This window comes from Colobus angolensis, unplaced genomic scaffold (assembly GCF_000951035.1).
Source record: "Colobus angolensis palliatus isolate OR3802 unplaced genomic scaffold, Cang.pa_1.0 Scaffold566, whole genome shotgun sequence".
In the NCBI taxonomy this organism is placed as follows: Eukaryota; Metazoa; Chordata; class Mammalia; order Primates; family Cercopithecidae; genus Colobus; species Colobus angolensis.
The window spans coordinates 902584-925576 of NW_012119221.1; the positions used below are offsets into that span (position 1 = coordinate 902584).

Here is a 22993-nt window from a genome sequence, read left to right on the forward strand (position 1 = left end):
CTCTCAAGGTTTGGGAAGAGGGAATGAGAGGGTCTTCTACTCCATGGCTGCAACTTCTTCTCATTTTAAAGATCCTCATCTAGTCTAATGGATTTATATTTCTCTGGCTGATGTAATTTTGACCCTACTTCTTGGTAATATCCAAGCCTTAATTTGACGAAAGAGTATCACCCCCACCTAATTTCCGATCACCTCTCTGCCCTGAGTAGCTTCATCAAACTTCACACCTTGACTTGACAATGGAGAGAGGATTTCCCCTAACCTGGGGGAGGATGCAGAAGATGGAGGGGATGGAGGGTGGAGCCTCAGTTGCTGTCAGACCTAAACCAGATTTGGCAATAATTGGGGGAGGTGGAGTGTCCTGGGTTGAAGGATTCTTGGTGAGTTACAGACCCATTATTGTCTTTGGCTGTAAATGAACTCAAGGTTGCTAGGAAGTGAGCAGAAAGTCAGATGAACTCTGTCTCTCAGAGGCAGGCCAAGGGCAAAAAAGGCACAGAAGCCACTTCAAAACTGCTCAGGCCTTTGGGAGGAAGGAGTGGGTATGGAATGGTATGGAATGAGGCCGACTTTCAAAGATGAAGCTGTGACAGATCAGAAATCTGTATTTTTGAGCCAGACTATGTCTGTGTCTAGATTTGCCTTTGTCTTTTTGTTGTCAAAATTTCATTAAACTAATTATTCAGTCATGTATGAGTGTTTTCTACTGCCAGGCACTCTTTAGACAAGATTCCAACCCCAATGACACTTACGTTTTAGTTGCCAATACAGATAATAAATATAAGAAGTAAACAAAGGCCGGGCATGCTGGCTCACACCTGTAATCCCAGCACTTTAGGAGGCCGAGGAGGGTGGATCATTCGAGGTCAAGAGTTCAAAACCAGCCTGGCCAGTATGGTGAAATCCTGTCTTCACTAAAAATACTAAAAAACAAAAAACAAAAAAAAAAACACTGGGCATGGTGGCACATGCCTGTAATTCCAGCTACTCGGGAAGCTGAGGCATGAGAATTGCTTGAACCCAGCAGGCGGAGGTTGCGGTAAGCCGAGATCACACCATTGCACTCCAGCCTGGGTGACAGAATGTGACCCTGTCTCAAAAAACAAAAAGCAGGCTGGGCATGGTGGCTCACACCTGTAATGCCAGTACTTTGGGAGGCCGAGGCCAGCGGGTCACTTGAGGCCAGAAGTTCAAGACCATCCTGGCCAACACTGTGAAACCCATCTCTACTAAAAATATAAAAGTTAGCTGGGCATGGTGGTGCGTGCCTGTAATCCCAGCTATTCGAGGAGGCTGAGGGAGGAGAACTGCTTGAACCAGGACTTGGGAGGCGGAGGTTGCAGTGAGTGGAGATCACAGCCCTGCACTCCAGCCTGAGTTACAGAGTGAGACTCCGTCTTGAAAAAACAAAACAAAACAAAAAAAGAAGTAAACAATTAGATAATCAGGATGGCCAGGCGTGGTGGCTCACACCTTTAATCCCAGCACTTTGGGAGGCCAAGATGGGTGGATCACTCGAGGTCAAGAGTTTGAGACCAGCCTGGCCAACACAGCAAAACCCTGTCTCTATTAGAAATACAAAAATTAGCCGGGAGTGGTGGCATGTGCCTGTAGTCCCAGCTACTCAGGAGGCTGAGGCAGAAGAGTCACTTGAACCCAGGAGGAAGAGGTTGCATTGAGCCAAGATCGTACCACTGCACTCCAGCCTGGGCAACAGAGCAAGACTCTGTCTCAAAAATCAAAAAGATAATTTCAGGCAGTGATAAGTGCTACGAAAAAACTTTCAAAAATTCTCACACTTAAAAAGAACCAACAATGAGACAAAGTGACAAGGGTGAATGGAAGAGTCTATTTTAGATGGGTGGTCTGGGAAGGCTGCTCTTGAGGAAGTGAACTTTAACCTAAATGACCAGAAGATCTAAAAAAAAAAAAAAGAGTGTTCTCAGAAGAGAAAAGCAGAAGTAGTATAAAGAGTCTGAGGTGGAAACAAGCTCTTGGTTGGGCATGGCACATGAGGTGGAGAAAACCAAGAGAGGAGGTCACACAGGGAGGCAGGGGTAGCTCACATTAAACTTTCTTTTCTTTTCTTTTTTGTTTTGAGACAGAGTTTTGCCCTTGTCACCCAGGCTGGAGTGCAATGGTGCAATCTTGGCTCACTGAAACCTTTGCCTCCCGGGTTCAAGCGATTCTCCTGCATCAGCCTCCTGAGTAGCTGGGATTACAGGTGCCTGCCACCATGCCCAGCTGATTTTTTTATTTTTAGTAGAGATGGGGTTTTGCCATGTTGGCCAAGCTGGTTTCGAACTGCTGACCTCAGGTGATCCACCTGCCTCAGCCTCCCAAAGTGCTGGGATTACAGGTGTGAGCCAACGCACCTGGCTTAGCTCACATTAAACTTTCATTCAGAAATAGGGGCTTTGGACTTTATTCTCTGTCCATTTAGAAGTCATTACTTTTAAGCAGTGGAATGAAATTATTTTAATTTTGAAAGCTCATTCTGGCTGCTGGTTAGATTCTAGATTGGCAGAGGCAGGAAGACCAATTAGGAGGCCATTTAATGGCCTGGGTGAGAAATGACACCTGGTTTGTACAAGGTGGTAACAGTGGAGACAGAGGTGAACAGATTCAGATAGATTTTAGAATTAGAGACAAAATTTGCTGGTGGATTGGATGTGGGGTATGGGGGAATGAAAGTAATCTAACATGGTGGATGCTGGTTCCATTTACTGAGATGGAAAGCCTGAAGGAGGAACAGGTGTTTGGAGGGAGATCAAAAGACCTGTTTTGCCCTTGCTCTGTTGGAAATGCCGGTGAAACATCCAGAAGGAGATGCAAGTAAACAGTTGGATAAATGAACCTGGAGCATGTATTTAGCATTCTTTTTGGAATTTTCAGCCTGCTTGTGGAAACCTAGGAAAACCCAAGAATGTAGGGAAAGGGTTGCCCTCCCTTTCCCCTGAACCAGCAGAGTTCCCACACAATGGTCTCCATCATTTAAAGGGGTTTAGCAAGCTGATGGGTAGCAGTGTGCTTTGTTTCATGTGCTTTAAAGAGTTGAGAAGGTCAAGCAAGTTGCAAATTGCTATTCGTCATTCACTTACATTTGCTGAGTGATTTAATTTTTTTTTTTTTTTTTGAGACAGAGTCTTACACTATTGCCCAGGCTGGAATGCAGTGGTATGATCTCAACTCACTGCAACCTCCACCTCCCGGGTTCAAGCCATCTCTTGCCTCAGCCTCCCAAGTAGTGGGGACCACAGGCGCATGCCACCACACCCTGCTAATTTTTGTATGTTTAGTAGAGATAGGGTTTCACCATATTGGTCAGGCTGGTCTCGAACTCCTGACCTCAGGTGATACACCTGCCTCAGCCTCCCAAAGTGCTGGGATCATAGGTGTGAGCCACCGTGCCCAGGCTGAGTGCTTTAAATTTGAATGATCTTCAGTTGACTCTTAGCGTGAAGTTTCTGGTTTCTGCTTTTCCTCTTTCCTCTGTCTCCCTGCCCTGGCTTCTCTAACCAACCTTTGCTCTGTGGACTATTTAAGGCAAAAATCTTTAATCTGCCCTTTGCTGATTATGGGGAAGGAGGGTTCTCCAAAAGAGTTCAGGAAATAGCTCACTTCTCCCTATTTCTGAAACATTGAGGATGAAAACAGAGAGTGACACAGACAGGAGGCCGGGTTGGAAGGAATAATTTTAGGTCTGGTGGCCAGGTGGGCTGGGCTAATACTGAAGTCCAGAATCAAGAGCTGTTCCCACCCAGTTACAGGCAGCACTGGGCTGGGGGCAAGCCCCACAGAGAACAGCAGATAATGTTTTTCCTTTAGGGGTCTGTCTCCCCAGAGGAAGAAGGCAATGGAGCTGAGCCCAATATGCTCAGTTACACAGCTCAGATGGACTCTACATCATCAGAGGGGAACGACGAAGGCACTGAGAGAGGCCAGGAAATAGTCCTTTTCTTTCTTTTTTTTTTTTTTTTTCTGAGACAGAGCCTCTCTCTGTCGCCCAGGCAGGAGTGCAGTGGCGTGGTCTTAGCTCACTGCAACTTCCACCTCCAGGGTTCAAGTGATTCTTCTGCCTCCGCCTCCCAAGTAGCTGGGACTATAGGCACACACCACTATGCCCGGCTAACTTTTGTATTTTTAGTAGACACGAGGTTTCACCATATTGGCTAGGCCGGTCTCAAACTCCTGACCTCGTGATCTGCCCACCTCGGCCTCCCAAAGTGCTGGGATTACAAGCATGAGCCACCGCACCCGGCAGGAAATAGTCCTTTTCACAGAACCCTAGAGTGGAGAAACAGCATTCCCTAACAGTTAATGAAAATGTTCACCATTAATTAATTGGCTGGTCTTATATGTTTAAATTTTCATAAAGTAAATTTTCAGTAAGTGGAGCATAGGTGAATTCAACAAACAGATATAAGGCATAATTCTGCTACTTACTACTAGCTGTGTAATTTGGGGAAAGTTCCTTGACCTAAGTCTCAAATTTCTCATTTGCAAAAAGGATGACAGAAATAATTTATATAACACACTTAGTGCTCTGACTGGATCAGAATAGCATTCAATAAAGTTTTACTACTACTTTAATAACTATTCCTATTACCTTTTTATATAATCTACTGGGTGCTAGGAATATAAAGATAAAAGGCATAACCTTACCATCTAGAAGCTTAAGGCCTAGTAAGGATGTTGGAACAAAAGACATTAAAATACAGTGTAGACCCGGCGCAGTGGCTCACACCTGCAATCCCAGTACTTTGGGAGGCCGAGGTGGGTGGATCACTTGAGGTCAGGAGTTTGAGACCTGCCTTGCCAACATGGTGAAACCCCGTCTCTACTAAAAATATAAAAATTAGCCAGGCATGGTTGTGGGCGCCTATAGTCTCAGCTACTTTGGAGGCTGGGGCAGGAGAATCACTTGAACCTGGGAGGTGGAGGTTGCAGTGAGCTGAGATCACACCACTGCACTCCAGCCTGGACTACAGAGCAAGACTCCATCTCTACATAAATAAATAAAAAATAAAATATAGGACAGGCGCAGTGGCTCACACCTATAATCCCAGCACTTTTGGGAGGCCAAGGCGGGCAGATCATGAAGTCAGGAGATCAAGACCATCCTGGCTAACACAGTGAACCCATCTCCACTAAAAATACAAAAAATTAGCCAGGCATGGTAGCACATGCCTGTAATCCTAGCTACTCAGGAGGCTGAGGCAGGAGAATTGCTTGGATCTGGGAGGCAGAGGTTGCAGTGAGCTGAGATCACGGCACTGCACTCCAGCCTGGGCAACAGAGCGAGACTCTACCTCAAAAATAAATACATAAATAAAATAAAATACAATGTAATGCACATGTAGTAGTGTTTCGTTCCATAGGATGCCTGACAGTGGTTACATTTTAGTAAGACTATATCAGTGTAGGCTATAATAAAAAAAAATCATCGTGGAATTGTTGAGCTACCTACATCCTTATTGGGTAGGGGGTCAAATAAGTAGCTTCAGTTGTTCTTCAAGAAAGGTATCAGGAAAGCTCCTACGGTTTTTAAATTTTTTTTTTAAGGGAGTTAGTCACCAATGAGGACTAGAAGGATGATGGCTCTAAACCCTCAAGGTGGTGAAAACTAGAATCAGCCTTGATTTAGCATGCCTGAGCACAGACCCCAGGAGGTAGATGTGTGTGGAAACAGAAATAAATCCCATGAGAATCAGACACCTAGAGCCTAGCCTAGCAGCACTTGAGGGCCCTTGGATCAGGGTGACACTGTGGCAGGCTAGAAAGGTCTTACTCTGGCCCAGATTCTGATGCTTTGCTGACACCACTGTGCCAGTTTGCCAATGCTTTATCTCCATTTACGTTACATCTTCTGCCAAATAGCTTTGCTGCCTTGCCCCTGAGCCACTGCACACTCAGGAGCTAGTGCTTCAGCATCCTGCAGCTGTAGCCCGGAAGTCCTCACTGCCTCATATGTTGAGATGACTGAATTTGGCCAGGAGTCCTTCCTGAGACAGCCCTGGAGTGTGGGCAGCCCGCCCTACAAAATAAACAAAGCAGCCTTCAGCAATGAGGGACACACAGCCAGTTTTGCTACATTCACCCTTCTGGCTCTGTCTTTAGTCTAAGCTGCTCCTTTCAGGTCCCTCCCTTGGGACCTCAAGCCTCCCTTTCAGGCCCCTTTTAAGCACAGCAATTCCTGTATGCATTAAGGGGAGGTCGTTGAAGAAGTTTGGGCTTCTGGGTTTTATGTTATTACTGGCTTATGAAAGCTCAAACATTTGCACTCCAGGGATGATAGTTGCATCTGTTAAATTTAGTGTAAAGCTGCCTCCTTACGTATTTTAAGTTCAGCCTAAAGGTTTCCCCATACTTAGTGAACTGTAGCCTAACTGGGTGTGTAAACAGACTGTAACCCATTCTTGTACGAATCACAGAGTTTTGGCCGATCACAAGTGTCCAACTGTTCAAACCGTGTTCAAATAAGGCAAACCCCAGCTATAACCAATCCAACTGTTTTTGTCCCTCAATTATGTTTTCTGTAAGTCACTTTATTTTTTCCGACCACTCGGCAAGACTGGAGCCTCTCTGAACTTACTTTGGTTTGGGGTCTTTTTGATTTGCAAATCATTCTTTGGGTTCTTTGCTTGATTAAACGCTGTTAATTTGCCTAAGGTTTTTCTTTTAACACACCCCAAATTGTGTGGCGGCATCCTACTTACACAATAATAGAAGCATGCATAAAGCTATAACATGAAGGAACAAGTGACAAATTCTGTAATGGCAGGTGTTAGGGAAAACTTCTGAGAGTGGAGGCCTGAATAGGTTTTGGAAGTATGAGTAGGAGTTTACAAGGAGAGAATGGAAGACGGGGAATTGCGGACAGAGCAACATGGAGGGAGGCCGGGAGCGCACACCTGTAATCCCAACACTTTGAGAGGAGGAGGTGGGCGGATCACTTGAGGTCGGGAGTTCGAGACCAGCCTGACCAACATGGAGAAACCCCATCTCTACTAAAAATACAAAATTAGCCGGGCATGGTGGACTACGCCTGTAATCCCAGCTACTCCGGAAGCTGAGGCAGGAGAATCGCTTGTACCCGGGAGGCGGAGGTTGCAGGGAGGCAGAGGTTGCAGTGAGCCGAGATCGCGCCATTGTACTCCATCCTGGGCAACAAGAGCGAAACTCCATCTCAAAAACAAAAACAAAAAACCCAAAAAACAAAACAAAAAAACATAGACGGAAATTTTACTATCCTATGACAAACACGATATAGGTTCGCCCACTTTCCCACAGATTGTTTTGGTAAATTAATTTTTTGTTTCAGTTAGTGATAAACTTCCTTAGCTCTTTACTGAGTACAGGTTTACTGTATGTAAATATGTGTAATATTAGATTAGTGCCTGGCACATGGTTAGCACTATCGATTTTTATTAGGGACTCGGTCTCAGTCAAACTTATGGTAGCTCACTTTTCTTTTGGGAAGACATAAAAATATTCTCAAGCCTTTAACTAACCATCCTTTCCTGTCTTCTAGTCTTGTTCACCCAAAGCTCCATCCTGCAAAAGTCTTAAACAGTCCATTTCAAAAGCCCAGCATTTTTAAACGGTCTAAGGAGTAACACAAAACAAGATGCACCCAAAACGTCAAGGCCATACTGGACGAGGGCAACGTTAGCCATTTTTGGTCTGGGGTAATTATAGGCAGTATCTTAAAACAAGGCTTGAAAAATGTCATGTTATTTCCAAATCCCATTTCAGAACTTAAAAAAAAAAATAGCGTTTTGAGCCCCGAAGAACGTTTCTGGCGGTAGGTGGGCCCATGGAGGGTGGCACCGAGGGTCGGCAGGGGAGAGCGGAACAGAGCTGGGCGTGGCGGTGCCTGCGAGCCAGCGCCACGTAACCACAGGCGCTCGCACTAATTTGACCTCTAAGAGAGACTAAACGCAGGGAACAGCGGGTGCGGACATGACGGCGGAAGGCTCAGGAGGAAGCAGACGTGAAGAGCTCCACAGACCTGGGACGATGCGGCAGAGAGAGAGAAAGGAGGCCCCGGACGCGGCGCTGGTAGGATGCGAGCAGAGGAAGGACACGCGGCGCCGGGTACCTGCCGGGAGCGCCGGGTCCAATGGGAGGAGGGCGCGCGCCGCACCTCAACCTGGCCGAGGACGTCACGACGCCGAGGCGAACGCCGGGCCAATGGGAGGCCGTCGCGGGCAGGGACGGGGCCGAGAGGAGTCAGGGCTGGGTCGCGCGGAGTCGGTTGGTTGACTCCAGTGTAGCCGCCGCCTAGAGGACTGGGGCTTGCACCTCACCTTACTCCCGCCGCTTGCGCTTCCCGGATGGTGCTGACTGTTCTCTAAGCAGAGGCGGCGGCGAGTCGTAAGGACGCGCCGCGGAGGCTGTTCGGGGTCGAGGCTTCCCGTCGCCGCACTTCCTCTTGCGGCGCCCGTGCGCTGCCGGCCCGGCGGGCGGGATGGCGGCAGCGGCCCCAGGGAACGGCCACGCATCGGCGTCCCGGCTGCTTCTGCTCTTTCTGCTTCCACTGCTGTGGGCCCCGGCTGCGGTCCGGGCCGGCCCCGATGAAGACCTTAGCCACCGGAACAAAGAACCGCCGGCGCCTGCCCAGCAGCTGCAGCAACAGCCGGTGGCCGTGCAGGGCCCCGAGCCGGCCCGGGTCGAGGTGAGCGGGCCGGGCCGGGGCGGCGGGGGATGGGGCGGGCTGCACCGGGTACCAGGCTCCAGGCCTCTGAGAGCGCCGTCCTCCACCGGCCTCTGCTGGGGGAGGGGAGCCCGGCCCCTGCTCCCGGGGTGGAGGGCGGTCGGCTGCGCTGTTTTCCGGTGAGGCCTGGTCCTGCCCGCTCCTTTAGGGAAAGGGAGAAGGAGAATCTAAGAGGAGCCCGCTGTAAACGTTGATCTCCGGAGGACCAAGGTGCTGCCCAGGGATGGGCGTTTTATTGATCAGATGTGTCTTAGAGTAGCTGGAAAGACTCATCCCTACCAAAAAGTTTTTAACAGATGGCTGCTAGGAGGCTTTTTGTATTCCCTGAGGATCATCACATCGGCCATTTCATTGTTGAAATAGCTTATCCCAAACTGCTTACCCAAATTCGACTTGGCACTGCCTGTGCTTTTTGCCAAATAAATATGGATTATGAACCATGACTCTCACTTTTTTAAAACGTGCTTTGGCTAACAGGAAGTACCCGTTAGGAACGCAGAGGAATTAGTCTCCGGCAGTACAGCGTGCTGCAGCGGTGTGGGATGTCAAAACTACATTTATAAGTAAAACAGAATCCTGTATTTTGTCCTTCACTGAATAGATACTGTAAGTTAACTTTTTAATCTGTTAATAGAATCAATAGAATCAGTCCTTAGTCACTTGGCGGCGTTTTAACATTTCTTCTCTCTCCCAATCGTGGGCTTTCGCGTTATTTCCAGTATCTGCTCCCTGAATCCTGGCCAGTGTGGCACTCAAACCCCCACTCCCACCCAGGCCATCTCCACGTAACTAATCTTCCCAAACAATGAATTCTGCCATCTTGTCAGAAGTCTTCGGTGAGTTGCCTCCACTAATTTCAGTCCAGCCTTTATAGGAGAGTGATGTTCAGGTTTCTCCTGATCTGGCTCCAGCTCATCTCCAGGCTTTTTGGCCACCGCTTTCTTGGCTCATATGCTAAAGGGATGTGCTCATCTGCAAAAAAGAATGTGCTTCAAGAACGCTTTGGGACAGGCCTTGTGCTCTCTTGCCAGTTTCTCCCTAACACAAGACCTTTTCAAAGGAAAAAAAAGACCTTCGAGTTTGAAGCCACGGATCAACTCTTCCCGCCTTGGAGAACCAGCAGATACCTACTCTCTGTGAAGCCTTCCCTAAAATTTCTTGGTTAAGAGTGATTTATCTCTGACCTTTCCTTTCCTTTCCTTTCCTCCCTCCTCTCTCCTCTCTCCTTTTCTCCTTTCCGTTCCTTTTTCCTTTCTGTTCCTTTCATTTCTCCTTTCCATTCTTTTCTCCTTTCCGTTACTTTCTCCTTTCTGTTCCTTTTTCCTTACCGTTCTGTTCCTTTCCTTTTCCTTTTCCTTTTTCTTTTTCTTTGTTGAGACAGGGTCTTGCTCTGTCGCGGAGGCTGGAGTGCAGTGGCGCGATCTTGGCTCACTGCAAACTCTAATTGATCCTCCCATCTCAGCCTCCTGAGTGGCTGGGACTGCAGGCGTGTGCTAACACGCCCGGCTAATTTTTGTTTATTTTTTTTTTAAGAGAGGGAGTCTCACTCTGTTGCCGAGTCTGGTGTCAAACTCCTGGGCTCAAGCGCTTCTCCGGCCTTGGCCTCCCAAGTGCTGGTGAGCTCTCACACCGGTGCATTGTTTTTGTGTTTCATGTTTTCGTTACATGTTACTTTCTTAGGCTTTTCCAGTTTTCTGTTGTTTTTCTGTGTAAGACCATAGGATAGAAATTTCTGAGAGACTGATCTTAGTTTCACTAAGCAAGAACATTTGTAAGAATCAGTGCTGTCCCAGATGTAGTAATCGATATTGAGAAATAATGAAGTTCCCCTTACTGGAAGTACTCAGGAAGAAGTTGAATAACTAACTGCTTATGAGGAGACTCTGGTGTGGGAGGGAAGCTGGGAGCTCAAGTTACTGGAAAGTGAAGATTTTGTGAGCCGATTTCATCCTCACAACAGCCCGTTAAACAGGCAGAGGAGGTGCCGTTTTCCCGTTTGTGGATGGAGAAACCTGGGTTTGGAAGGAGTAATGGTTTAATATCACAGCTAGTTTTCAGCAGAACCAGAGTTAGAATCTGGACTTCTGTGCCTTACTAAGTTTTATTAGCATTCATTGTGTCTTAACTTACTCTTTTGACTTATTTAATTCATTAATGGATTTTAATGGTTTATTGGATTGTATGCTGGTGTAGTTCTTTGAGCTTGAGCTTAGCTTTCTCTTTCTCCTTTTTTGGGGAGCTTTATTGTGTATATTGTGGCATGTTTACACACACATCCTGCTGCCTTGGGTTCTTGCAAGTTGTGTACATGTTTTTATCTGCCCCTACTAGCTTTTGGGTGTCGAGAGCACGACTCTGGCTTACTCATCTTTTGTCTATTCCAGAGGACCTTGTCTCTTCGGCATTTGTTAAGTAATTTTCAAAGGCTGGGTAGAAGTATTTGCATGTCAAGTTTATGTCAGCTTTTAAATACCTTTATGGAAAAACTGGCTGTAAAATAAACTCAACCAGGAAAAAAAAAAACAGCAACCCTATTTTTAAGTGTCTATCCAACATTTTTTTTTCTTTAAGTTGCAAAGGGATCCACCAGTTGGAATTACGAAAATTCAGCTTTTATTATCTGCTGGATATAACGTGATTTTGTAACCATTATTGGATTGGTGTTGGTTTAGACAATTTAGTTTTAGCTGACTATATGGTTAATTCTCGGACTCTTAAAAGATTTTTTTTTTAAAAAGAGAGAAGATCAAAAGCACTGAACTTATGAGTAATAAATAACCCATGATAACAGAGAGGTATAATGGAGTGATGTCAGAGGTGTACAAGAAGTGTGAATCATTTAACATGTGAAGCCAGGGTCTTTAGTCCACTTGTGGAGGGCAAAGAGGTGAGTGGGCTTCTCCATCTTTTTCCCTCTACCTGCCCTGCTGCCCCCAGGCATATGCTTAGAAATGGGGCTCCCATTTACACTGCCCTGCTTGTCTCTCCTGTGCTCCGCTGACCCTGCTTGACATGTCCACTCCAGGAATTGAACTGAAATGCTGATACATGAACTTAATTCTTAGTGTTCATCTTTTAGCCCTGTCATTTACCCCAGTATCACGTTATTTTAAAACAATCAGTATTTTGGATTAAGTTAATTGTGTGAGTGAGAGAGAGATTATGAATATGTAACTTTGCAGGTATTTTGTTGAAGTTTTAGTCATATCGGGATTTTTAAGATAGAAATAATGGTAAGTGTAGAGCTACTAACATCCTTTTTAAGAAGCTAGGAAAAATCTAGCCATGAAAAATGCCGCAGTGGTAGAAACAGTGTCCAGTAAACATGTTAAATGGTCTTAAGGATTCTTGTCTTTTAAAGTTTTATTTAATTTTTTTTATAGAGACAAAGTCTTCTTACAGCTCCTGCCTCTTGCAGGCCTCCAGCTCCTGGACTCAGGCCATCCTCCTGCCTCAGCCTTCTGAGTAGCTGGGAAGGGATCCTTGTCTTTAAAACTAGGGGTGTGGAGGGAAGGGTGGGTGTAATGTAATATGATTTTTCCCTTTAATATTTTCATATATTGATGATTCATTTTAGTTATACACATATTTATTATTGTTTATTCTAATTTTGTATTATAGTAGAATATAATTGTCTTGTTGTCTTCCTTTTTTTTTTTTTTTTTTTAAGAGACTGGGTCTCACTATGTTGCCCAGCCTGCTCTCAAACTCCTGGGCTCAAGGGATCTTCCTCTCTTGGCCTGCCAAAGTGGTAGAATTACAGGTATGAGCCATCATGCCTGGCCTTGTCTTGTTTTAATTATATTTTTATGTAACTTTTTGATACTGCTCAAGTATGTTTTCCTGTATCTACAGTACTCACTATGCTGAAAGATTTTTCTTTCACATGTTTTCTAAACTATGTAATATAAGTGTCATTTGCTTTTTTTCCCCACCTGATGGAGGTAAAAAATGATCCAAGTAGTTTAACAGCCATATAAGCAAGAGTTGAGCATTGCTGAATATGTAAGTTTCAACGGATTTGCTTTGCAACTACATGCAGTAGATCTTTTAAGAGGGTAGGATATTTAACTATAACCTTTTTTGTGCCACTGTGTGAGAGTGGGCTTCTGACAATGGAGCGGGGAAGCGTCTCTCCTTGGTTAGCAGGCATTCAAGTGGAAGATAATGTTATAAAAACCTAGTTGTGTCTTATAGGGTGCTAAAAGCAAGGTGACTGAACTTCTAACAGGGCATGCTACATTGAGTATGTACTTTTCTCTATAATTAGGTTAAAAAAAAGTTGGTGGGTAATATGAACTTACAGTCAAGATTAACCTCCAATTTACAAACCCATGATAAAAAGTGTTGATTACTTGGATCCTATGTTTTCTGCAGTTTATGTTTCTAGTGACTTACTGAATATGTTTTTTTTTCTTATTCCTTCCCTGGGCAGAATATGTAATATAAGAAACATAAGTCCTTTTAGTTGAGGGAGATCAGAGATGTAATAAAAGTCATTTATACCTTATTGCATATTCTGGAAGTCCAAAGAAGAATGACTCTGGTTGCATAGCACTTTTAATAAAGCCACAGAATCATTACCTGACCCAAGTGCCAGTTCTTGTTACCATATTTTTACTTTACTGTTTTTGGTATTTCATTTATTTATTATGTTTCAGCTGTGAGAGTACCTTCTACAAAACATTTTAAACTTTTTTCTATTTTCATTAAGTTGTAGTCCCACTCCACCCAGTCTAGCCTCCTAACTCTAGCCTCTGTACAACTAAGATTGAGGCCGTCAGTTACCAGGATACCTGCTCATAGTTACCTTCTCAGAAGGTAATTACATTAATACTGAATTTATTTAGTGGTGTTCTGTCATCAAAAAAACTAATTAAAAAAAAATCAACGAAGGCTGGGCACAGTGGCTCACACTTGTCATCCCTGCACTTTGGGAGGCCGAGGTGGGTGGATCACCTGAGGTCAGGAGTTCTAGACCAGCCTGGCCAACATGATGAAACCCCATCTCTACTAAAAATACAAAAAATTAGCTGGGCATGGTGGCGCATGCCTATAATCCCTGCTTGAGAATCCGAGGAGAATCGCTGGAACCCAGAAGGTGGAGGTTGCAGTGAGCCGAGATTGTGCTGCTTACTGCACTCCAGCCTGGGCAACAAGAGGAAAACTCTGTCTTAAAAAAAAAAAAAAAAAAAAATCAATGAAACTAAACACATTTAATAAATTTCAAGTGCATAAATACATTACAAAACAATAACATTCATAAAAATAAACATTAAAACAGAAAAGATAATTTTATAACAAAATAATTATTAAATATAAATTCTAATATAAATTAACAAGTAACATTAGTATTTAAAAATAGTGAAACCATTCACAAAAATACACAATAATGAAAATTAAAATATTTTATCTTTAATGACATCTTTCGAAATCAGGTTTATCTGTGGTGTCATTGTTTAAGTGCGTGTATATATATTATATATAAATATATAAAATATATATAATATATGTAATATATGATATTATATATATATATATATATATATATTTTGAGACAGAGCCTCATTGTCACCCAGGCTGGAGTGCAGTGGCGAGATCTTGGCTCACTTCAACGTCTGTCTCCTGGATTCTTGCAGTTCTCATGCCTCAGCCTCCAGAGTAGCTGGGACTACAGGTGCATGCCACCAGGCCCAGCTGTTTTTTGTTTTTATGGTAGAGATGGGATTTTGCCATGTTGGCCAGGTTGGTCTCAAGCTCCCGACCTCAAGTGATCCACCCACTGTACCTCCCAAATTGCTGGGATTAAAGGCATGAGCCACCGTGCCCAGCCTAAGTGCATATATTTTTTTGTGCGCATTTTTACAACTTTTAAAAAAAGCTTTTTTTTTTGTTTTGGAGACAGAGTCTTGCTCTGTCCATCTGGAGTGCAGTTGTGCGATCCTGGCTCACTGCAAGCTCCGCCTGCCGAGTTCACGCCATTCTCCTGCCTCAGCCTCCCAAGTAGCTGGGACTACAGGCGCCTACCACCATGCCCAGCTAATTTTTTGTATTTTTAGTAGAGACAGTGTTTCACTGTATTAGCCAGGATGGTCTCCATCTCCTGACCTCATGATCCGCCCGCCTTGGCCTCCTAAAGTGCTGGGATTACAAGTGTGAGCCACTGCACCTAACCCCTAAAAAAAAGCTTCTTTTGACTTAATATTAGTAGTGCCCAGGAGACAGTTCTAAGCAAATTGTAAGCATTTTCTTCTGACTCCTTTATCTTCAGATAATCTTACCTCTTGTTTGATAACTTATTGAGCAACTTTGTTTTTGTTTTTTTTTTGCAGGGACATCAGTCTTTTTCTTGGTAGCAAGCTGTAAATTTTGTTTCAAAGAAAGCATCTTCATCTTCTCTAGTTTCATCATGTATAGATGAAGATTCCGATGCAGGTATCTGTATCAATTTCAATACAGTCACATTTGTGTTCATTTGAACTCTAGAACTAGAATAGCAATTACTTTTTTCTTTGATTTTCTTTTTCTTCTCTTGAGGATCATGAAAGTATAAAAGAATACTTTCTAAATGAGGGTGCTTTTTTCCTTATTTTTTTTTTTTACAATTTTTAAATTTGGAATTAAAATTTTAACTAGAACAGAGTTTTTATTAAGCAAGTTTTTTTTAAAAAAATCTAAGTTGTTAATCCTGCTCTCAAGATGTAAATAAGGTGTGTTTCAGACATTATTAAAATACAGAAATAGTGGTATTTGTACCAAAACCCTAGTATCTCATTACTTACCATTGTATAACACTGTATAACTGAGTAGTGGAATACCAAAATTGGAATTGCACACTGCATCTAACCCTGTATGCATCGAAGTATATTCTTCTGTGCCCGTACTTTCTGCCTTTTTAATGTTTTGGACGAAACTGTCATCCTTTGTGTACCTCCTCTCTGTGTCCACGTTCCTATTCTGCTCCCTCAGTGCCTTTATTCTCTCCCTTCCCATTGCTTCCTTTATATCTGCTGACACATGTTCGTATGTTCCTCCTATTTTGGAAAAGAAAAACATCACTCGTGTAATCTTACTTGACTATTAGTTTCTTTTCTTTCTTTTTCTTTTTATTTTTTGAAACGGTGTCTCACTCTGTTGCCCAGCCTGGAGTGTAGTGGCACACTCTTGGCTCACTGCAACCTCAGCCTCCCGAGTAGCTAGGACTACAGGTATGTGCCACCACACCTGGCTTATTTTTTTTTTTTTTTTTTTGTGCTTTTAGTAGAGACGGGGCTTCATCATGTTTGCCAGGCAACTCTCGAATTCCTGACCTCAGATCTGTCCACCTCAGCCTCCCAGAGTGTTGGGAGTGCAGACATGAGCCACCATACCCAGCTATATTAGTTTCTTCAGTTTTATAAACCAAACTTCTAACTAGGGGATTTGCTGCATTTTCACTTTACTTTAGTCTGTTGTTATCTGGCTTCAGTCCTTGACTTTTTCTTGAAATTCTTTTTAAATTTTTTTATTTTATTTATTTATTTTAATTTAAAGACAGGGTCTTGCTCTGTTGCCCAGGCTGGAGTTCAGTGGCACAGTCATAGCTTACTGCAGCCTGGAATTCATGGACTCAAGTGATCCTCCCACCTTAGCCTCCCAAGTAGCTGGGACTACAGGTGCATGCCACCACACCTGGCTAATTTTATTTATTTTATTTTATTTTTTTCTGTAGGTGAGGTCTCACTATGTTGCCCAGGCCGGCCTCAAATTCTTGGCCTCAAGCAATCCTCCTGCCTCGGCCTCCCAAAGTGCTGGGATTATAGGCATGAGCCACCACAAATTCCATTTTTTGAAGGAAACTTGTAAGTTAGCAAATTGATAAATCCAGGGATCTTTTTCAGTTCTCATTTGACACTGTTAATTCTCTACCTTTTAAGAATCCATCTCAGGTGTATGAACTTGGAAGAATAATGAAGCCTGTTTGACCTCAGTTTTCTTGTGTTAAAACTTAAAACAGCTCTTAAATTTTTTTGAGTATCAAATGCAACAGTATGTCTGAAAATATCTGGCATCTAGTTAGTAGCTCAAAACTAACCTGACAGTCTGTGATGCTTTAGTTGCTACCTGGCTCTCGAAATATCTGAAATAGTTTTTTTTTCCTGTTTTTTTCCTCCCTGCATCTTCTTTAAATAAAGACATTCTCTAAGGCACATATTTTCAACTTTATCTCTTTGCCTTATCTGTTGGAAATCTCATCTACTTGCAGATCTCTAGCTGATAATTTTGGGCTGCCAGCAACCAGATACAGTACGTCCTCACTTAATGTCATTAATAGATTCTTGGACATTGTGGCTTTAAGTGAAATGACATCAAATCATGTCATTTTAATTCAGTGTTGTTTCATTATAACATGGATTAGAAAAGAAAGTTGGTTTTCTTTTACATCATTTCACTTAAAGTTGCAGTTTCCAAGAGCCTATTGAGGACACGGAGGCTGTCAACCTTGAGCCTACATATCTTGAAGCTGTCTTAGGCTAAACTCTGGTGATCCATTTTCAATAACCTCTTCCAAGCCTTCATTTGAAATGCTTTTTATCACCCCAAGTGGAATGTTTATGAAACTAAACCCATTGTTTTTATTCCCCTTTCACACATACCTTTTAAGAGTACTAAATATATACTAGCATTTTAAGGGTACTAATATTTCTGCCAACCAGTCAGAAAACCTCACCACCATCCTTAATTCCCCCAGCCCGCCTACCTTTTTTAAAAGTCTAGTGGTTTTTCTTTCCATCATGTGCAGAATTTTTTCCTTCTCTTATTTGTCCTTAACACAGGTTTCGTGCAGCTGACCACCTGATTGATCCAGTGGCTGGTACTCTCCAGTCTGCCCTGATAATTGGTCACAGTGCCTTGATCGTGTTTATGTATTACACAAAATATGTAAGGACTTTCCTCTTGCCTCTGAGCTTATCCGCAAACAGCTTGTCTGCAAACATAAAGGATTTCAGGCCCGGTTTATCTTTCTAATCTTGCCCCAACCATTCTTCTGATGGTTTACTTCCTGTTCTCAAAACATGCCTGTATTCTTTCACATTGTCAGTGCAGAAAAGAGGTATATGCAGAAAAGGTGTGATGTATTTTCTTTCTTTTCTTTTTTTTTTTTGAGACGGAGTCTTGCTCTGTCGCCCAGGCTGAAGTGCAGTGGCTGGATCTCAGCTCACTGCAAGCTCCGCTTCCCGGGTTTACACCATTCTCCTACCTCAGCCTCCCGAGTAGCTGGGAACACAGGCGCCCGCCACCTTGCCTGGCTAGTTTTTTGTATTTTTTAGTAGAGACGGGGTTTCACCGTGTTAGCCAGGATGGTCTCGATATCCTGACCTCGTGATCCGCCCATCTTGGCCTCCCAAAGTGCTGGGATTACAGGCTTGAGCCACCGCGCCCGGCCGATGTATTTTCAAGTTAGCTACTCCATGAGTGACTAGTACTGAATCCCACTGAAACTTCCAAGGAGGCTTATGAAATGAATCTTAGAACCAGCTTCCATATTGGTTGCCCCACAGCTATTAACTCCCCACACTTCCAGGTAGTGAATGAGTAAGTACAGAGCAGTGCTTTTTGGTTGGACCTGCTTGAAGCCAGTCACAGCTTACACGAAATTGATCCTTCATAGCTGGCATAAGATGTTGGGTCAAGAGGTTTTTGAAATGGTGCATAGCATGTGTCTATAATGGTGTGAAAGTTAAAAATTCCAGAAGATACAGAAGAATGTAAAGTGAGAAGTTATGTCTCTTTTCCTTTTTTGTATTCTAGAAAAAGTTTGCCAACCCCTGTTCTAGTCATTCTGGTTCCTTTCCTGGAAACATTCATCATTAACTTGTTTCTTGAGACTTGGTGTGTATTTACGATACTTACACCGTCCACATACACACATACTTAGTATATACTTTTTCTCAACTTCAAAATATCTTAATGATTTTCTATATTAGTATATAGAATATTCTTATTATTCTTTTAGCTCTATAATATTCTGTTATGTGGATCTACCATTTATTTAACTAGTTTTCTATCAGTAGACATTCAGTTGTTTTTTTCTTTCTTTTTGTTGTTTGTTTTCTTTCTTTCTTTTTTTCTTTCTCTTTGTTTTGAGACAGGCTCTCACTCTGTTGCCCAGGCTGGAGTGCAGTGATGTGATCTCTGCTCACTGCAACTTCCACCTCCTGGGCTCAAGCGATCCTCTCAACTCACAGCCTCCCAAATAGCTGGAAACTACAGGTGTGTGTCACCACACCCAACTAATTTTGTATTTTTTGTAGAGACAGGGTCTCACTTTGTTGCCCAGGCTGGTCTTGACCTCCTGGCTGGGCTCAAGGGCTCCACCCATCTTCCAAAGTGCTGGGATTACAGGCATGAACCACCGAGCTGACATATAGTTATTTTGTCTCTTTATTACAAATGATAGCATTACATTTATACATGTTTGTAATCCAAAAAGGTCAATTTCTTGAGTGTTCCTATCTTGAACTTTTTTCTGTAATAGGCCTCCCATACTCATTGCCCACAAGTTTGGATTCAGTTTTATTGTAGTGGGTCAGGATCATTAAGAGCTGGAGTTGCTGGGATAGGCCTTTCTCAAGAAGTTCTACTTGAGTTGGACCTTGAGGAATCTAGATGAAGAGGGGGATAATGAAAAGGAGGTGGGAAGGGAAAAAGGACTGTGTGGCCAAAGTCTTGTGGTTAGCAAAAGGCTGGCATACTTTTGAGCTGCACTGCCCAGCACTGTAACTATGAGCCATGAGTATGTGTGGCTGTGAGCACTTGCTGTGTGGCAAGTCCAGAGTTGAGGTGTGCAGTGAGTGAGTACCCACCAGGGTCTGAAGACTTAGTATGAAAAAAAGAATGTTAAAATAGCTCAGTAGTTTTAAAAATACTGTTTATAATTTAAATAGTAGCATTTTGAATATATTGGGTGAAGTAAAATGTTGTTAAAATTTTTACCTAGTTTTACTTTTAAATACGTGGCTACCAGAAAATGTAAAAATGCATTATGTGGCCCACCTTTGTGGCTGCGTGGTTTTTTGTTAGACTCTGCTCTGGCTCATCCTTCAGGATGGAGAAGCAGGTTCATTTGGGGAACCTGGTATGTGCTTCAGTGAGAACTGTTGGATAGTTACCAGAATCAAGTATTTGGCATGAAAAAACCATTATGTCTCTTAAAACAGTAAAGTAACGTGAAATTAGTTTCAGGAAGATTCAGCTGTTCATATTTTGTAGCACTACAAAAACTAATTGAGTACTTACTGTGTACTGAGCACCGTCCTAAAGGGCTTTATTCATTTAATCCTCACAGCAGCCCTTTGAGACATAGGTAGCCCTTATGTTATAGATGAACTTGAGTCGTAGGGAGGTTTACCTACTGGCCCAAGGTCATGCCGTAACTGATAATGCCTTGGCTATGAACCCAGGCAGTCTGATTCCAAAGCCGATACACTTAACCACTACACTGTGTCCCTGTGAAGGTGAATTAGACAAAGAAGATGATCCTTGCACATAGCAGTGAAGGAATGGTAATGGATCACTTTCTAATCCTGTTAATATTTTATTTTTAAAAAATCTTGTGTCCTCACAGTACCCTGATAACTTTTCGTTTTAAGTTCTTGTCACCATGGTTGGTTGTATGATTTTGGCCACCCAGGACCAGCATAGTATGTAACAAGCTTGAAGTTTATTTTGCTTGTGTTTCGTGTATAGGAAGGTTTTAAGAATATGTAGTTTTTTAAAATTTTGTTTTGTTTTACAGTCATGCATTACTTAATGATGGGGATGTGTTCTGAGAAATGCATTATCAGGCAATTTCATTGTTGTGCAAACGTCCTAGAGTGTACTCAACACAAACCTAGATGTATAACCTGCTATACACGTAGGCTAAACAGTATAGCGTATGGCTCCTGGGCTACAAATCTGTACAGGGTGTTACTGTATTAAATACTGTAGGCAGTTGTAACATTATATATATAAAAAAACATAGAAAAGGTACAGTAAAAAACTTGGTACTGTAATCTTATGGGACTACTGCTGTATATTCGGCCCATCATTGATCAGAATGTCGTTATGTGGTGCATGTCGGTACTCTTAAAGCAAATTTTATTTTATCGCTACATTTCACAAAGGAACAGAGATAAAATAATGTGGCTGAGGTTTCATGGCTGGGGATTATAAAACCATGAGACTGTGTAGCTTTGATCACTGTTGTGTTTGATTTAGAAAGTAAACATTTTGTGTTTGAGCTTAGAGCTAAGTGATCATAAATGGTGTATATTTATTCCTAAAATTTTTCTGGGATTTCAGATCCTGAAATTTTACACTAACCTTTAAAAAGCATATTCAGGAGGAAACTGTCAGAGAGAGCCACGTTGAAATTTGAAATGCCTCTTTACATAAATATATATATTTATATGAATTCTTAATATTGGAAGAGAAAGGAAGTTGTTTTGAGAAGGGAGTTTGCTCCATCACGCAGGCTGGAGTGCAGTGGTGCCATCATAGCTCACTGCAGGAAGCTCATTTTTAAAGGACCATCCATGTAGATGGAACCAAAATAGTAGTGGAGAAGCCCTTAAAATGATACTTGCTTAATTAATTAAACTTAATTCATTAAGAGGTAGCTGTCAAGGCAGCTTAATTAAAATTAAAATTAACCATTTTGTTAAATTTGTTAAATTTCTCCAGTATTTAGCTCAGAGGTCTAGTCTTAATGGTAATGCTTAAATTTTTCTGATCTTTACTGTGGAATTTTGGAATCAGGTTTATGTTATGTGTTAAGGAATGACATGCACACTAAGAATTTACGATTGTATTCTTATCTCTGACTAGGGCTTTGTAATAAATCTGTTTTTACCCTGTCCAAAATGACTGTGTTCTTGGGTTTCTTTTTCTTTATCTCTTGGGTTTCTAGAGATTCATAAGCTTTAAAAATTAAAAATAAGCTATTAGGATTGGAAGAGACCTTTGGAAGTGGTTTATCTAGCTCAGGGCGTCTCAGTCTGGGAACTGTTGACATTTGGGATACATCATGCTTGGTTGTGGAAGGACTGACTGTCCTGTGCGTTGTAGGATGTTTAGCAGCGTATCTGGCCTCTACCCACTAGATGCCAGTGGTTCTCCTTTGATTGTGACAACTAAAAATGTCTCCAAACATTGTCAAATGTCCCCTGGGAGACACAGTCACCCTGGTTGAGAACCGTTTGTCTAGCCCATTTCCCGGGAGTGGTGGTTCCCTTCTCTGGAACTCAGACATTGAGAAGAGAAGGGTATTTACCACCTCCTCTAGCAGTCCATTCCAACTTCAGGTGCCTCTTTGGAAATAGAAATCTCTCCTCTCTGTTAAGTTAAAACCTGCCATCTGTAACTTTTTGTTTCTGCCTCTTAGGACCATATACATTGGATAGATTCACATATACACTTTCCTGATTATTGGAACATGATACCCTGTCCTTCCTGGTCCCTCATGGGGTTGTTTTAGAGCCAAGTCAGCACACTTTGTAGTTACCAGATAGTAAATATTTTAGGCCATGTATTTACAGGCTACCAATCTCTGATGCATAATCTTCCTTTCCTTCCCTCCCTCCTTGCCTTCCAGCAACCTTCCCTCCCTTTCTCTTTCTTCTTATTTCTTGTAACCTCCTAAAAATGTAAAAAAACATTTTTTTGTTCTTGCAGGCTGGGTTTTGGCTTCAGTAACTTGCCATCCCTGATTTTAGAGTCTTTGACATCTCTGCTAATCTTCAGAGGGCAGTACAGTGCTTTAGAACTGTATATAGAACTTTGAGGAAGGTCTGAGCAGCATAGAATAACGTTGGACTTGTCACTAACTCCTTCAAGCGAAAAGCTTACTGCTTTTTTGGAGCTTTGTCACGTTTTCAGCATAATGACAGCCAAGACACTGGTTTGTCGTTTTCATTAGCCACTTTACCTCCCCCCCACTTTTTTTTGAGACTTGAGTTTCACTCATTGCCCTTTGCGCAATGGCGCAATCTCAGCTCACTGCAACCTCCGCCTCCCAGGTTGAAGCAATTCTCCTGTCTCAGCCTCCCAAGTAGCTGGGATTACAGGCTTCTGCCACCATGCCCGGCTAATTTTTGTACTTTTAGTAGAGATGGGGTTTCATCATGTTGACCAGGCTGATCTGAACTCCTGACCTCAGGTGATCCACCCACCTCAGCCTCCCAAAGTGCTGAGATTACAGGCGTGATGTACGGTGCCTGGCTAGGCCACTTTACCTTCTAAGATATTTTT

At 42.8% G+C, this 22993-nt stretch overlaps 1 protein-coding gene across 2 annotated transcripts in view; it reads left to right on the top strand.

Annotated features, from left to right (window-relative positions):
• Positions 1–8222: 8222 nt before the first annotated feature.
• The window catches only part of TMEM165 (transmembrane protein 165), a 32698-nt gene continuing 17927 nt past the window's right edge, over positions 8223–22993 (top strand). Inside the window, exons 1-2 of one of the 2 annotated variants that reach the window (XM_011961711.1) lie at positions 8224–8680; positions 15052–15154. In XM_011961711.1, coding sequence (XP_011817101.1) covers positions 15137–15154 — 18 coding nt within the window. In that variant the 5' untranslated portion in view covers positions 8224–8680; positions 15052–15136. Of the gene's footprint in view, positions 8681–15051; positions 15155–22993 lie in introns of both variants that reach the window. The other variant, XM_011961710.1, reaches the window with a different exon arrangement.